The sequence below is a fragment of the Tachypleus tridentatus genome, chromosome 8 (genome assembly GCF_004210375.1).
Source record: "Tachypleus tridentatus isolate NWPU-2018 chromosome 8, ASM421037v1, whole genome shotgun sequence".
Classification (NCBI taxonomy): Eukaryota; Metazoa; Arthropoda; class Merostomata; order Xiphosura; family Limulidae; genus Tachypleus; species Tachypleus tridentatus.
Genome location: NC_134832.1, coordinates 27,952,651 through 27,968,340, shown reverse-complemented (window position 1 = coordinate 27,968,340; position 15,690 = coordinate 27,952,651). Strand labels below are relative to the sequence as shown.

The 15,690-nt window shown below is 30.5% G+C and overlaps 1 protein-coding gene across 2 annotated transcripts in view; it reads left to right on the top strand.

Moving 5' to 3' along the window:
- Cap-H2 (Chromosome associated protein H2) overlaps positions 1-15,690 on the top strand; it is a 64,008-nt gene that overhangs the window by 11,912 nt on the left and 36,406 nt on the right. For both annotated transcript variants that reach the window (XM_076447877.1, XM_076447876.1), the window contains exons 2-7: positions 2,725-2,950; positions 3,276-3,377; positions 4,995-5,050; positions 6,703-6,784; positions 7,457-7,617; positions 14,375-14,595. In XM_076447877.1, coding sequence (XP_076303992.1) covers positions 2,810-2,950; positions 3,276-3,377; positions 4,995-5,050; positions 6,703-6,784; positions 7,457-7,617; positions 14,375-14,595 — 763 coding nt within the window. In that variant the 5' untranslated portion in view covers positions 2,725-2,809. The remainder of the gene's footprint in view (positions 1-2,724; positions 2,951-3,275; positions 3,378-4,994; positions 5,051-6,702; positions 6,785-7,456; positions 7,618-14,374; positions 14,596-15,690) is intronic.

Below are 15,690 nucleotides of genomic sequence, written 5' to 3'. Positions count from 1 at the left end.
TATCTTATATTTACATCACCTTTACTCTTCATGATATTGTATTTCTTTCATATTATTAGATCTCCTTATTGAGTGGTCTTTCTGGATTTGGATGTTAGTTTAGTTCTACACTGTATGACATTTTACCTCTGTTTGAACCTTTGTGATTCTTGTTCCTGTCTTTTCATCTGCTGGTACATTCCTCTGTTCATGACCTTTCATTTCTTTTTCAATGCTTACCAGTTGGGTTTGACTTTTGATTCAGTTTGCTTATTCTTCCTTATTCATCCTGGAATATGTTCTAGGTGTCATCAAATCAGATAGGGCACCTTACCTCTTCCTTAGCATTTCACCTCTGTTGCCCATGTGGACTATTTCTAATATGTTTATCTCTCACTGTTTGCAACAGATGGCTGCTCCTTCCTCGTTGGAATACTTCTTTCCACCTGTTGTCATACTTCACACTTGTTAAGACTGTGACTGGGGAAGTTATCTTTTTAATAAAATTCCTGTCAGGTGGATGTCTTTTTTTCTGTTAGGTTCCACTCTGCATTGTATGGTCATGATGCTATCATAAAATACTGTAGTCCCATAGCCAGTTACGCACATTTTGAGATGGGATGTTCCACAAGATTGCTTGTAGATTTTTCCTGTGCAAAATATTTGCTTCATAACTTTATCTGTTATGGACTGTACTAACTCATTGGCTTTATGGGTAAAGCAGAAGGGGATAGTTGCTTTAGAAAAGTAAACAATAGAAAAAATGCTGAAGATGATATTAACAAGTAGAAGGTAGTGTCTGGAAATAATAATTTTCATTAAAAAAAATTCCAAAGTGTTGAAAAAATGTGTTTATATATATGTATGTATGTGTGTGTGTGTGTGTGTTAGTCCTCTTATTTTTCAAAAATGCATTGGGGCTGTGAGCAGGCTTGTGCTATATCACAATTCTTTGTTTGTAAAATTTAGACAATAATGGTTAATGTGTATTAATTGAATTGCACTTTTGTTATATCAACAAAATAGTCTCGCATGCTACACTGAGATGTTCACAGAGTACCACTGAACTATGACCAATATTGGCAGCCCTTGCAGCCTTGTGCCATGTAGAATGTAACTTAAGTCACAATAAAATTTGTTAAAAATCTTCTTGTTAGTCTGTAACATAAATAGTTTTTTTCTGTACTTTACACTTTTAAGTATAAGGAGAAAATAGGTTTATTGCTCTGTATATGGATCCTTTAAGCTTGTTATGAAACATTGAGAGGAAAGAGAAATAAATTTAGAACTTCTGATGGATACCATGTCCATCTTTACATATAAAGTTGCAATTACTCAGCAAATTATATTTGGTTGAGCTAGATGTTTGTAACCATTAGAAAGGCCACATTTTGAAGTACTGTTTCTTAACAATTATTTTAAAATTGGTATGAAGAATTCAATAAATTCACTTTTTAAATACTCTTATTTTTAAAAATATAGCCAAAATGCTTCAGTTTATCAGGCCCAGCACAGTAAACAAACATTTCAATGTTATGATGATAGCTAAATTGTTGCTGCCGAAGAATCCCTGATGATGACTGTTAACATGTAATGCTATAAGTAATAATCCTGAAAGATAGGAAAGAAAAATAAAAACTTACAATTAAGAATATAAACTAACAAAATTTTCAAGATTGTTTAACAAAAAATTATAAAGTATTTATATTTTTCCTGTTTATAATTTTAAACATTTTACTACACAGTATGTTGATGATATTACTTGAAATATTCATGTGTTGCAATAAGTGATAGTCCTGAAAGATAGTAAAGAAAATAAATTTCTGAAAAAAAAATAAAACGTTAAAATTATGAACACAACCTAAGAAGATTTTCAAGATGATTCAATGAAAAATTAAAAGATATGGACATTTTTGTATTTTTAATTTTAAACATTTTATTGCATAATATGTTTATAATAATACTTTAAATATTTAGTCTGAGGTGTAAATAACTACAATATAAAAATAACAAATCTTTAATTAAAATAATCCCATTCTTTGTGTATAAAATCTTTGTAATCTTTACAAAATCATACTAATTGCTGTGAAGGTTATATTAAGAAAGCTTAGAGTTATTTAAAGTATTGTTAAACTGTATCATTCTTTATATGAGAAGTAGCCAATTGGGTTCAACCTTGTAAGTTGGATTTTCAGTTACAAATATTTGATGTCTATATACAACAATAATTAGTTTGAGAATGTTGTACTATGGGTGTAATGTTGTTAGACTAAACCAATTAAAATTAAAGTATCATAGCAGCCAACAGACAAAATTATCTGTGGGCTTGTCTGTGTATACAAACAACAATCTGTGTGGCAAATGCATGAGATATAATAACATGATCTGAATTTAAAAGTGTTTATTTCTTGGTTAAAAGGACCAGTAGTTAGCCAAAACAGTAGGCATCATGACAGGCTTTAATAAGCCTTTCCAAAACTTGTTTGATGGATGCTTTGGAGTATCATTGTGATGGCACTGTCAAGCTACAGTGCTGTTTGTGTAACTTACTTGTGTAACTGTCATATGTTTAGACAGACGTGTAGTATATTACAGCTGCTGTTTTCTGTTTGTATTGATATATCACTGAATTTCAGTTTTTTATTTTGTATTTGTTGTACTTTTATTAATAACTTAGGAAATGTAACAAATAAATTAGCTTTTAACTTTTCATTGTTTTCTGAAATTGTGAATATCTTCACACAGATGTTAAGAATTGTGTTGTGAACTGGAAAAAAAAGGAAAGACAAAAATAGGAAATTTTGAATTTTGGTATATATAAATCCTTGAGATGGCACCTGTCAGTTCACAAGAGACCAATATATGTGGAGATATTGAAGTGAGATTTGCTCATTTACTAAATCCGATAAGAGATTTAACAAAAAACTGGGAGATAGACATTGCAGCATACCTGGAAGAGTACCTTGCAGAAGTAAGTTAATCAGTTTTAAGTTGATATTTTAAACGTATTGTATAATTAATTGCATATATCTTTTCATATTTGAATGAAACTTGCTGTAAGTTTTATATTAATTTTCTTGGTAAATACTTTGTAATTTTCTTTTTAGGTAAAAAAAAGTGAAATGTTTAACTGTATTATTTGTCAAAATTTTGTCTTTGCATTTTTTAATTACATTTAGTTTTGAACTAAAAGTTAAATCACAACCAAAATTAACCAATTTGTAATTGCACATTTATTTTCTGAGTTAAATGTATCATTAAGAAGTAATGCAGTTATGCTATCAAACTTATTGCAGCTTGAAGGACTAACATTGACTTTTAATGATGGAATTACAACTCTCAACTTTGCTCAAGCAGCTCTTCTTATACAAGGTTCAACATGTGTCTATAGTAAAAAGGTAATTTTTATGTGATACTGACTTATTTTTAGTTTTAAAAGTGAAATTATCAAATGGGCTTTTATAAAATACAAAATATCAGGTTTTCCACATAAAATACGAGAAATTTCACAATATTTTATTGTAATATGTCATACAGAATTTATTATTTGTGAAATATTCATAAAATATGATTAACATTTTATTCACACTATTTTAATTTCTGAGCAAAGATTTAGAAAATGTAATTAATTGCTTGTTTTTGATGAATCAAATATTGCTTTTGTTTCTCCTAAAGAAGAGATATAAATCTGTTTTACTTTGTGTGTGATTTATGTGTGTCAAAAATCAAAATTATTTTGTGAGGCTTACGATAAATAAGGACATTATAGTATTTAGAATATCTTCAAAAAGTTATAAAAATTCTCTCTTTTGTTAGTTCTGGGCATTTAACTTCATTAATTGATAAACTATTTATCAATCGCTCTTTGATTAGTCTCACATAAAATTATTGGTTATTCAAAATTATGATTAAGTTGATTTATTTCATGAAAACATAAATTAACCAAAAATAGTATTTCCAATGACACCACATTTGAGGTGAAGACAGTATGATCCTCATCCTACCTCCATGTGGATGTTGGTTCCAAGTGGCAAGAGTTTTGGATGTAGTTGACTCACTGAGTACAATGTACCATCTCCTAGTGTCTCTACACCTAGGAGTATGTCCATTGTTTTACCCACTTTTATACTTTGTGGGATTTAGTTAAATGAATATTTAAATGATTAGGATTACTATTCTGCCACAGTTCTCTCCCACTTGGATGTGATTCTCTATTTCTGCCCTACCTACTATACAGATGGGCAAAAGTGTACTTGGTTCAGAAGCTTTCCTTATAAGATCTTTGGATCTGACTAATTTTGAGGAGTATCCTTTATATACCTTTGGAGAGTACTTCACTTCTCTCATTACCTTGCACCAGTCCCACCACCTAATCAATGTGGGATTCAATCTAATTTTGTAAGATGATGGAAGTACCATTTAGGATAATTTTTCCAAATTGAAAATGTATATCTGATAGGTACTTCCCCCCTCCATTCACACTTCCCACTTTTCTCTAGTACTAACTTATTCTGCTACATCATAAAGTGATAGTTTAGTGGTGGTGCATAGAGTGAGTTGCATGCGTTGTGTATGTTGTGCTTCTATTGGTGGAGAAGTGATGAATGATGGTTTACGTAAGACACACATTTGAATCATTTGATTACAATAAGGGGGTGCAGAAGGTTTATGGCATGCATAAAGAAAAAATTGCATATAGAGGGCATCACTGGAGGAGAATAGTTAATCTTGTGAGCTGATCAATATACCTACTGGAAATATGTATACAGTGTAGGAAAATTATAACTTTCATAATATTTTAGATTCATATTAATTAAACATTCAAACTGATATTCTCATAATTTTGTTGGTTGACAGTGCATGGAAATGTGGAGTCTCAGTTCCATGGAAATTACTTCACTAATGCATCTAAGAAAATTGAAACTTTATAAATTGAATTTCACTTGTAATATTGAAAGTTGCAAGAAAATAAGGCTATATTTAATTCAAAAGTAATGAATACAATTTTTTTGCAGGTGGAGTATCTTTATAACCTGGTTTTTCAAATGTTGGAGCTTCTTAGTAGTAAAAAGTAGGTGATTTTTTATGTAGTTTATTTTAGTTTTTGGCTACTTGTTCACTGAAAGCTTTCTCATAAAATGTACTTGATTAATGTACAATATGTTTTTTAATTATTCAGAAACAGTTTTATTTAGTCTGACAGTAGTTTCTTTTGAAAAACTACCATGTTGTGTAATTTCAATCATTATTAAAGTAACAATGGTCTGATTATATAAGGTATTGTGTCTACATTTATGTAGTGCTGGTATGCGTAATTTTTTTTAACCATATAATTTTATATAAAAGTTATAAATTTTTTATCTACAGTGAAATTGTAAAATCAGTCTTTTTAACATGTAATGGGTATTTAATGTATTATTTAATTACAACCTGATAATAAAATGGTTGTTATCCAGTTGCTTATTTTGTGAATGTTAAATTTATAATGGCTTTTAAATAAAATTTGTACATTTATAAGCTTTAAAAAGTAGATATGAAATAGAGAGATGCTAAATACAACTTCTTAAATATAGTGCAACAATTGAAATAAGAGCCCAATACATGATAATTTTTACTTATAAAAACAAGGGCACAGTATTAAACTTACAACAAACTTTGTGACAAGATACCACAAATAGCAAAATCACTTTTTTTAAATATTATAAGTTCTAAATGAAATGTTTTTATCAATAAATACAGCATACTTAAAACTTGAAAAAAATCAGTTGTAAAAATAATTTCATCAGAAACTTGTGTAGCTATGTTTATGATTTGCAAATATGTAAGTGTCTAAAGCATCAAAATAAATCATGTTTCAGAACTTTGAAATGGATTATTTTATTCTTAATATTTTTTCCTTTTAACTATATATAAAAAGGATATAAAATTATCCTTAATATACAGCATGTGATGGAATTTCTTAAACCTTATGTAATTAATTTGTATACATCAAGGAAAGATTACATTACATCTGGCTTGAGGTTCTCTAATCCTACCTTCTGCCTGCTTATTAGATGAAATGGACAGTTTGTATTCATTTGTTTGGAAAAGTTTTTAAATGGAAAGGTAACTAATTTCACCAGATAATATTCAATATTAAATTTTATTGTTTTGTTTGCTCAGTTTCTATCTAACACATGGAAATAAGCAAGGCTATATTATGAACACAGCATTTATTTTCAGCACTGCACTTCATTTGATTACTCGGCTGCTTGGAGCAACAAAATTTTCAACTTATCCATGTTAAAAACAAAAGCTTTGTTTTTATAACTATATATACGTTTAACAAAGTATTGCAAGTAAGTATATCATTGCAGATAAGCAGTTTAACTATTTTTATTGGCTATGCTCAACAAGAGTGTAATCATAAACATTTTGAAGATTAAATAACAATTCCAATGTAGTGACTGAATAATACAATTTTATGTAATATGATTTATTTTGTGGTGAACCACCAGATTTTTATGCATTGTTTTCAATATTCCTTTAACTTTTTTTTTTCTTTTGTTTGTGTTGAGATGCCATATTCTTGCTTAAGATAGATGCCTGCAGTCAGAAAACGTTTTCATTGTGTTGGTATTTTCCTAAGATGTTTATGTAAATATAGATGGATTAAGTGGCTGATGGTGAAATAGCTAATAATAATAATAATAATAATAATAATTATTAATTTTGTTTCAATAGGAAACTTCTTCATCAAGGATCAGTAGATGAACAGGGTAAAGATAAAGATGTTACATTTGGAAATCAAAGCAGTGACGTAGATGTAAGTATCAAACCATTGTCTATTCATTCCATTGAAAATGTCCAATGTTTTCACTTCCAGTTTTTTTGACTAAACCTAATTAAAACAGTTCAGGATTCGTGCTAACAGTTCTGAAGAAACAAGTTTTTCTTTTCCATGTGATAAGTATTAATATATTGTGCCCAATGAATAACTTTTAATAGATCTGCAACCATTTTTTGATACTTAATATTTTCCTACTACACTGCTTTTCAATTTGGCAGTCGTAAGTTTCACTTTGTTTTTAAAACAGTTGTGTGGAATTAAATTCATGATGCTTAGGTATATGTTATGTTAGTATAAGCTTTAATATATGTTGAAGTTCTCATATTTTGGTGTTGAAATAGTGTATCATTGTATATATTAAAAGAAATTAATATATGATTAATATAATTATTAAATAGTATTATAGCAAATGTATTTTTAGTGTAATTTCTATTAATATCTGAAAACGTCAGTTTTATCTGTGTGAAATATTCATATTATCTTTGTATGTATTATACAAAGTTAAAGAAGAAAAATGGTCTGCTATGATTATTCATAGGTTTTAAGTTTTTAAAATCTCTCCATGCTGAATATCAAATTCTTGAAATATTGTAAGCTGTTTTACAGATTTTGAGGCAAAAGTGCTGGAATATCCTTGTTTTATTGCAGTTTTTATCACTGGATGACCTGAAAGAACAGAAGAACTTGGATCTTGTGGAAGACATTTCTAATGGTAATAAAAAAAAATCTGGAATAAAGTTTTTACCCAGAACCCCTACATCTCTCATTCCTTTGGAAGAGTCAGAAAAGGGAAACATAACATTGTACAAGTAAGGAAGTTACTTATTCTTGTTACTGTAGGTGCGTGTATATATTAATCATATCACCCTCGTAGGAATTTGAAACTTTGTACAATAATGAAGAAAGGGCAGTCTCTTTCAAACTTCCTAAAATATACCAGTTTTAAGGTTTAGGTAAGTAGTGAAACATTAAAATGTGTTTTTTATGCTGTGTATTTATAAGTCTTGTGGTGCAAGGGGTAAAAAAATATAGCATAATATTGGCTTAGTCTACATTAACACTTTTGCTATGGGCATTCATATTCATACTTTATTACTGTGTTATATTGAGTATACTACTATGTTTAATTTTTGAAAAAGAACTTTTAAAAAGTCAAGTTTCTATGTCAGTTTTCATAAGTTCCATTTATTTCTTAAGACTATCAGTTTAGTTTCCTTTTTCCCCTTTATCATCAATAAACATTTTGAATCTGATTCAATTGAAAGAATGCTCTGAGAAACACATTTTTGTGAAATTAAAATTGGCCACTATTGGTGGTATCACTCAGTTAGTGTGGTTTTAAATAGCAGTTTTCTAATCCATATTATTATGGAATGTCATTTATTCTGTTTTTGAAACATGTTAGTACTGAAGACTGTTTTCATCAGTGTTGAGGAATTGTTTGCTTCTTAATTTTATCCCAGTGAGTTACAGGTCAAAAGCAGTATCATCTCGATTGTTGACTTCATTCATAATTTTATTGAACAACTATTTTATGAATTTATCTCCTTAAGTTTGGTATCAAACTGTTGGTTATTATTCAAATTTTTGTATTATACATTATTTAATTTCTTATTTTAAAGTAACTATTAAACAAACACCTAAACATCACTTTTTGTGTGTCACATGGTATTTTCAGTGCAGCACTAGTTCAAATTAGATGTTTGGGATATCAAAATACAGTCTATAGTTTGTACAAAGTAGGAAATCAAGTTACCAATATTGACAAGCTGCAAAATAAAATAAAAACTTTTTATCTTTTGTATTTGCTAAGCTATTACTATATTTAATGAATCAGGCACAGTGCCCCCACGTGGCTCTTTCCATTTGTTGGAAATGATCCCATATATACGATTACTTCTAAATATGACATGTGAAACCAACTGGAAGCTCAACGTCCCTTTATTGAGTTTCTCGGCCATTTTCAAATATAACAACAGTCTCTCTTTCTTTTGAGACAAACCTTCATGCTCTTCAAGATAAATTATAATGTAGCTTATGATTTGTTGGTTATTCAAATGTGTATATGGCACATAAAATAATTATTTCATATTTTTCACATGGAAGATTTCTTAAGGCTTAGCAAGCTGTGACAAGCAGCAACCGAGTGCAAAGGTCATAACTAGAAGAGATAATTGTTTGCTTTGTTTCTTTATTTACTGTTCTGTGTTTTAAGAAAACTAAATTTAAGAAATTGTTTACAAATAGTAATCTATATACATGTACAATTTGTAATAATTTTATTGTGACTATATTTTACCATATACTAATCCACTAAAACACAGCCAAAATAGGTCACTTTGTAAAAACCAAGTAAAGGTCAGTTTTATATTATTGGATATGGTTACATGAGTGCATGTGTTGTGCATTATTATCACTTTTGTATTGTTAGCCAGGTAGAGTTGAGAGGTCAATATAATAAAAAATGATGAATATATATATAAATATATAATGTTATGAGATTTAAGCTATTTACTCTAAACCTTTATGTTTTTGTTTTATAATCTGAAGTCATTCTAGAACAAAAAAGGCATAATTTATATTAATTTTATATAGTGGTTATGAGATTGGTCAAATCGATTCAACCAATATAGAGGTTCCTTTTTGAAAATAACATAAGTTTTTTATTATGAAAAATTTGATAAAACTACCTGGACATTTCAATGATTTTTGTTGTGAAATTTGAGAATTTTCTGATGCATGAAATAATTTTTTATCTTAATATGAAAATTACTTTGCATGTTGGATGAACAACATGCAAAAGTTAAAAAAGTCGTGAAAAACATTGCCTGACAAACCTTAAGAATTAATAAAAGTAATGATATTTTTCACATTAAAACTTTGTAAAGTTTGCTCATAATTCACCAAATTTTGTGAATGTATGCTTACTGATTTAAAAGTAAGAACATGAAAACTATAACAAGAACAAAATGGCTATGAGGTTGGTCCCAGAGACTGAGCTGTTGTTGAAGGGGTTAATTAAGATGATGCAAAAATACTTCCATAATATTTTATTTAAACAACATGATTGTTTTTCACTTCCAGGTGCAATAATCTGGCTGTACATCATTTTAACATTTTGTTATATAAATATTTCTTTTTGGAATTTTGGAGACATTACAATCTAGTCATTGTATCTTCCTTTTTATTATATCTGTTTGCCATAAAACCGTAACTTTAAAATTGCGTTGTTTCCAACATTTGTACTCATGCATATCTTCTGAATACAACTTACACAAGTTTACAACAGATTTGACCTTATACAGACAATGGTATGGCCATTTACAAATATTATATTATTAACTCTTTCTGGGTGGAATTAGTCAATTTGACCAAGTTTATTATCTCAAATTGATATTTAATATTTTTTGTGTTTCTTCTTGAAATTTCATAAGCTTTCTGTAAGTGTTACAGGACTTTCGTGCATAATAAAATCAGAATTTTTAAGTGAAGTATTTTTACTACAAATGTCTCCAAGAGTGTATGGAGTTAAAGTGTTGACTGCTTCATGTGCAAAGTGATTTTCATGTTAAGATTAAAAATGCTTTCCTTCATCTGAAAATTGTCAGATTTCATTTGCATAATCTCTGTAACCCCTTAAGTAAATATCAAACTTTTTTTTGAAATAACTTTATATTTTATTTATTTGAATTATATATGGGATTGATCTATTTGTGTAACTCATAACAACCATATAAAGTTAGGAAATAAATCAAAATTACTTTGGTTTCATTTTTGGAATAACTGCATATTGCCTCATGAAACCACTGTTATTCATCTTAAATAGCTTAAAGCTTGAAACAGTTTAGATCTACTTGTACTTATTTTAGTTCATGAACTTTTTACTGCTTAACTAATAATTCTACTGTACAAATTATAAATCACTTTGTTGTTGTGTAACTGACATTACTGTATTGAGTTATATAATGCACAAGCTGCTTATGAGCATACTTTGTGAAGAATTATTGTTATTTTTCTTTATCTTACGTAATCTAACCTAATAAGTTACTTTTATAATAATAAAGAATACACATTTGAAATAAGAAATATAGTTCTTACATGGTCTTTTTTTTTTTCCTGTCAGTTGATGAAACTTAAGCTTACTTGTATTGATGGTACTACTGAACTAATTTTTTTTATTTAATTAAATAAAGTAAGAACAAATAATAATAACAAGTAAAAAGCAAACAATGTCTTATAACTATTATAATTTTTCTGGCTTGTCAGTGTTCTGTGAGAACAAGTGTGAAACTGAACAAAGAAATAGATAGTGGTCTGTACAGAAAACAACGTAATACAAAACATCATTCAATAAATTAAATCAATGGCCTTTAATTGGCTGTGGCTTGGCATGGCCAAGCGTGTTAAGGCATGCGACTCGTAATCTGAGGGTCGCGGGTTCGCATCCCCGTCGCGCCAAACATACTCGCCCTTTCAGCAGTGGGGGTGATATAATGTGATGATCAATCCCACTATTCATTGGTAAAAGAGTAGCCCAAGAGTTGGCAGTGGGTGGAGATGACTAGCTGCCTTCCCTTTAGTCTTACACTGCTAAATTAGGGATGGCTAGCACAGATAGCCCTCGAGTAGCTTTGTGCGAAATTCCAAAACAAACAAACAAACTTTAATTGGCTGTAATTAATCTAGTATAAAACATCTGAGAGAAATATTGTCAATTTGTGAATGTGTGACAAGTGAGTCTGATTTTTTAGTTTATGGCTAAATAAACAAATAAGATTTAAGTCTGTCAAAAATTATGCTCTAAGTAATATATATATTATAATGAGTAATTTACATTACTTACTGTACTTGTTTCTCAGAATGGCTGGCATGGGTATTAACACTTTTATAGATGTGCAGAGAACAACATTTCAACTTTCCTAGGTCATCTTCAGGTTAACAGAAAAAGTTTGCAACTGAATGTTGCTGAGCACAGGTTTTAGGGATGAGACTATTTATTTCAAGTGGGTTTCTTATCATCAAGAATTTCTGTACTTCTTGGAGGAGATAAATAAATAAGAGGGAAGACCTAGAGGACAAATATCACAATTCTCATAGTAGGGGAAATTGAGGATTTTTAAGAATATTTCCTTATAAAATTAAGAACTTAAAAGATGTATTAAAATTAATTCATTAACTCTGTCTTGATGTCAAGTTTATTTTCTATAATAATAATAAAGTAGTTCCAATACGATATTGCTCACAAAATAACTTTCCTCAACTAATTCTGCCTTCTGTTGGTGCAAATCTTCAATGCTCACCACTAATCTTTCACCTACTGCTTCTGCTTGTAGCAGCTTTCTCTGAATAGGAGCACAATACAACCTCCATCCTTAACCAGTGCTCTCTCCAAATTTGCACTCAATTGGCAGCAGTACTATACAGATGCTGCTATTTTGACCTGCAAATTTTTCAACATTTTCCTTTGTACTACATATTTAGTATTTCTTTACTATGTTTTGTTATTTCTTTATTTACAGAGGCCTGTTTGCTAGTGTATGTGGATCCCACTTTGTTGTAAGTGGGGCTAGACAAGGCACTTTAAAAAAAAAAGAAAAAAAAAGATCTGCACTGTCCATCATGTGATCATGCTTGATGTCAATTATGCTGTCACTGATCCCACTGTAAACATGATGTACAGTTTCAGATACCACCAATGGTTGCTTGTACGTCTTCATCCAGTTGTTATCTGTGCTGAAACAATTATGTCACAGGATTAGGTTACCCACAGTGTAGAGATGGGTTTTTCCATAGGATCATTACTAGTTGTCTTTTGCTTCATGAATATGTATCTCGAACCATATACTCGTGGACACACATGAGAAAAGCAAACCAGAAATGCTGCCCACCTTTCATGCTGTGTGGCATTAACACCTTTCCTACCATAAACAAGATATACAATTCCAGGTGCTGCTGGTTGTCAGATGTTTGATCCTGTTGATGTGATATCTCTGCTTTTCCAAATAGGGTGTTGCAATCACCTTTTTTACTGTCTTAGGTGATGCAATCCTCTAGACTCTCAAATTCTTTCCTCTAGTGGAGTATGGGAGTGCTGCCCACGTGCTAGTTCCTAGCCGTTGGGGTGGTGGACAATGAAGGCCGTACAGTTCCAGATGACACTAGATGTTGTATTATTATATATATTTTACAGATTACATTTTTCCACTGTGGCATTCCTCATTCCTACCATCCTTCAGGTCCCAGGGATTTGGTGTTGGTTGAAGATGGCCCAGCTAGATAAGTACTCACATGTATTCTGGCTAGTACGTCTACTCCTTCTGCAAAGTGGATAAAAATGCTCAATGCCACCAGGTTTTGGACAGGAGATACACCACATGTTTGAAGTTCCTCTTCTTAACATTTGCTGGATGTTGGTTTCCGGTAGATTTGGTGTTGGCTGTAGACGGATGCAGTACATGTATTTTCATTTGTGTATAGCCAGGTATCTTCCTTCTTTCAGTTGGTGTAAGGGTTTGGACCAAAGATGTCATCTCACTGGGCCTTTCCTTCTCCCTAATGTATGCTGAATGTCAGTTTGTGGTGGATCAGGTGTTGGTTCAGTTGGAAATTCATGCAATTGGAGGCAGATTTTGGTATGGTAACTTGTCTTCCCTACCAATTCCCATTTGGAGGTGAAGAGGTAGGTGATTCCAGATATTACCAGGTGTTAGATCAGGTTGAACTACCACTATAGTTTGATGTGCCCAAGTCACTTGACACCAAGGAGTCCCATTAATTGGTTATATGTATTATGGGATTCCTTCATATTTTTCTGCTTTTTAATGTTCATAATGCGGTCAAAAAGTTGTGAAGAGTATATCTGGATCAGATGTGGTGGTATATTTTCTTTTTTTGGGTCCACACCTCATGATCTCTTTGAGTGCTCTGTAAAGGGAAATAACTGTTTTTTACTGGCCCTCTACCAGTTCATTGTGAGATTCTAGCTACTTTGTGAATGGAGGTAAGATATTGTAGCAGAATTTAACATTTACCTAACATGAATATGTATTTTTGATAGATAACATTTCTCTCATTTCCAACCTAACCTCCTCACTTACAGTAATATGTGGTGTAGGTTTTCTGAACAATCTTGAAGTGATTAACAAGTGCAAATGTGGAAAGGGCATTGGTTATGAGAGAGGTCGTGTTACACTTCTGTTGGTGGTGAGCTGCTGTATAATGATTTGCTTGTGGATACACAGAAGGGGGAAGTGGAAGGCTTGTGGTAAGCATTGAAAATTTGTCCCAATAGATAGCAGTACTAATAAATAAAAGCTATTTTGTGAGAGGAGATAAGTATCTATTGGAAATTTGAAAATATTAACTTTAGTGCAATTTTAAATGTAACTAAAAAGCTGACATGCACATTTGAACCTTAGCTAAAGGATTTCAGTAATGTTCTTTTTACATTGTGTTATAAAAAAAAATAGAATTTTATGTAAAATTAAGTCTTGTTTAAATTGTATCATATTAATGTATTTTGTATCTTGGGGCAGTTGAGAAATGCTATATTCTTACTGTTTTCAGTCGTAAAGGGGAAGTTCTTGGTAACAAGCATGACTTTAGAGTAAACATGTGCAATCTACATCGATCTGGGGCCTTACTGCTTTATAGTACAAGCTTTACTGATGATATTGACAAGCAACCAACAACTGTTATACTTCATACTTCAAGAAGTGGCCTAAGGGAGGAAAGTCACAATGAAGAAGAAGATATAACTGAAAAAAAAGATGCTTGTAAAGAATTAGGTAGGAATGAATTAGGTAGGAATGAATTAGGTAGGAATGCATATTTCAAACTAATGGTGTTTTTTGTTTTTTTTAATCAACTAATTTATCAATAGAATTTGATTACTTTTTCTGATAAATTTGAAGCATTGATAATAAATTGAGCTTTTTTGTTGAACAAGAATTATGAGAAACTAGCTGCTGTTTGTGTTTGTGATTACTAACTAGTATTCATACCTCATTAAAACAAAATTAAAAAGTAAACATTTTCTATAAAAAATGTACTTGGAAGTTCTGCATGGGAAAAGTGTTTATATTGTGTTCTTTAGTTATATGTATAGAGCTAAGATTTTTTATACATTGTTGGTATAAATTGATGTTTTTATATATTAAAAGTGTACTGTTTATTTGAAAAATAGTTTGTTTTTTTAAGAACTCCAGTTTATTTGTACTGTATTTAAAAATTACATCAATTAGGATATGATAAAACACTTACCTGTACAGTCCTAGTAAAAATCATGTTCTTGTTGTGAGGAGAGTACTTTTGTTTAAAATTGTGTTCCATTTTAAAGAATGGTTATAACATACCACAGCTATTTTTATAATTGTCTCAATAACCAAGTGTGATTCTTTTTATGGATTTTGTGTGTGGTGCTTTCAGTAGATGATGCAGAAGTTTTTGTTACCTACACAGATACCAATATACTTGCTACGTCCATTAAGATTTGAAATATACTAGAAAACTGTTTAACCAGTGAAAGTTTCTCCTCCACCCTTCAAAACAGTTACCAAAAGCTAAACTAGTTTCATCCTTATTTGATGGAAGTTTAAATACAGTTTACCTCACATTATTGTATAAATAAGCTTCTTCTTCTGATATTCAAATTCCCTTTTCTACTGTCTTTCACTTTTATCACTCAAATAGATCACCCATAGATAAATTCCTAACAATTGTAGAGAATTGAATCAAAAATACCTTTGGTTCATCAACACTCAACTCTAGCTGTTCAATATTTCAAATAAATCATTCTCTACAGGTGAAATTTCTTGTTTTGGTTAATATTGTAGTACATTTTCTGACCATCCTCTTCATTTACCTTAATCTCTCCTCTATTA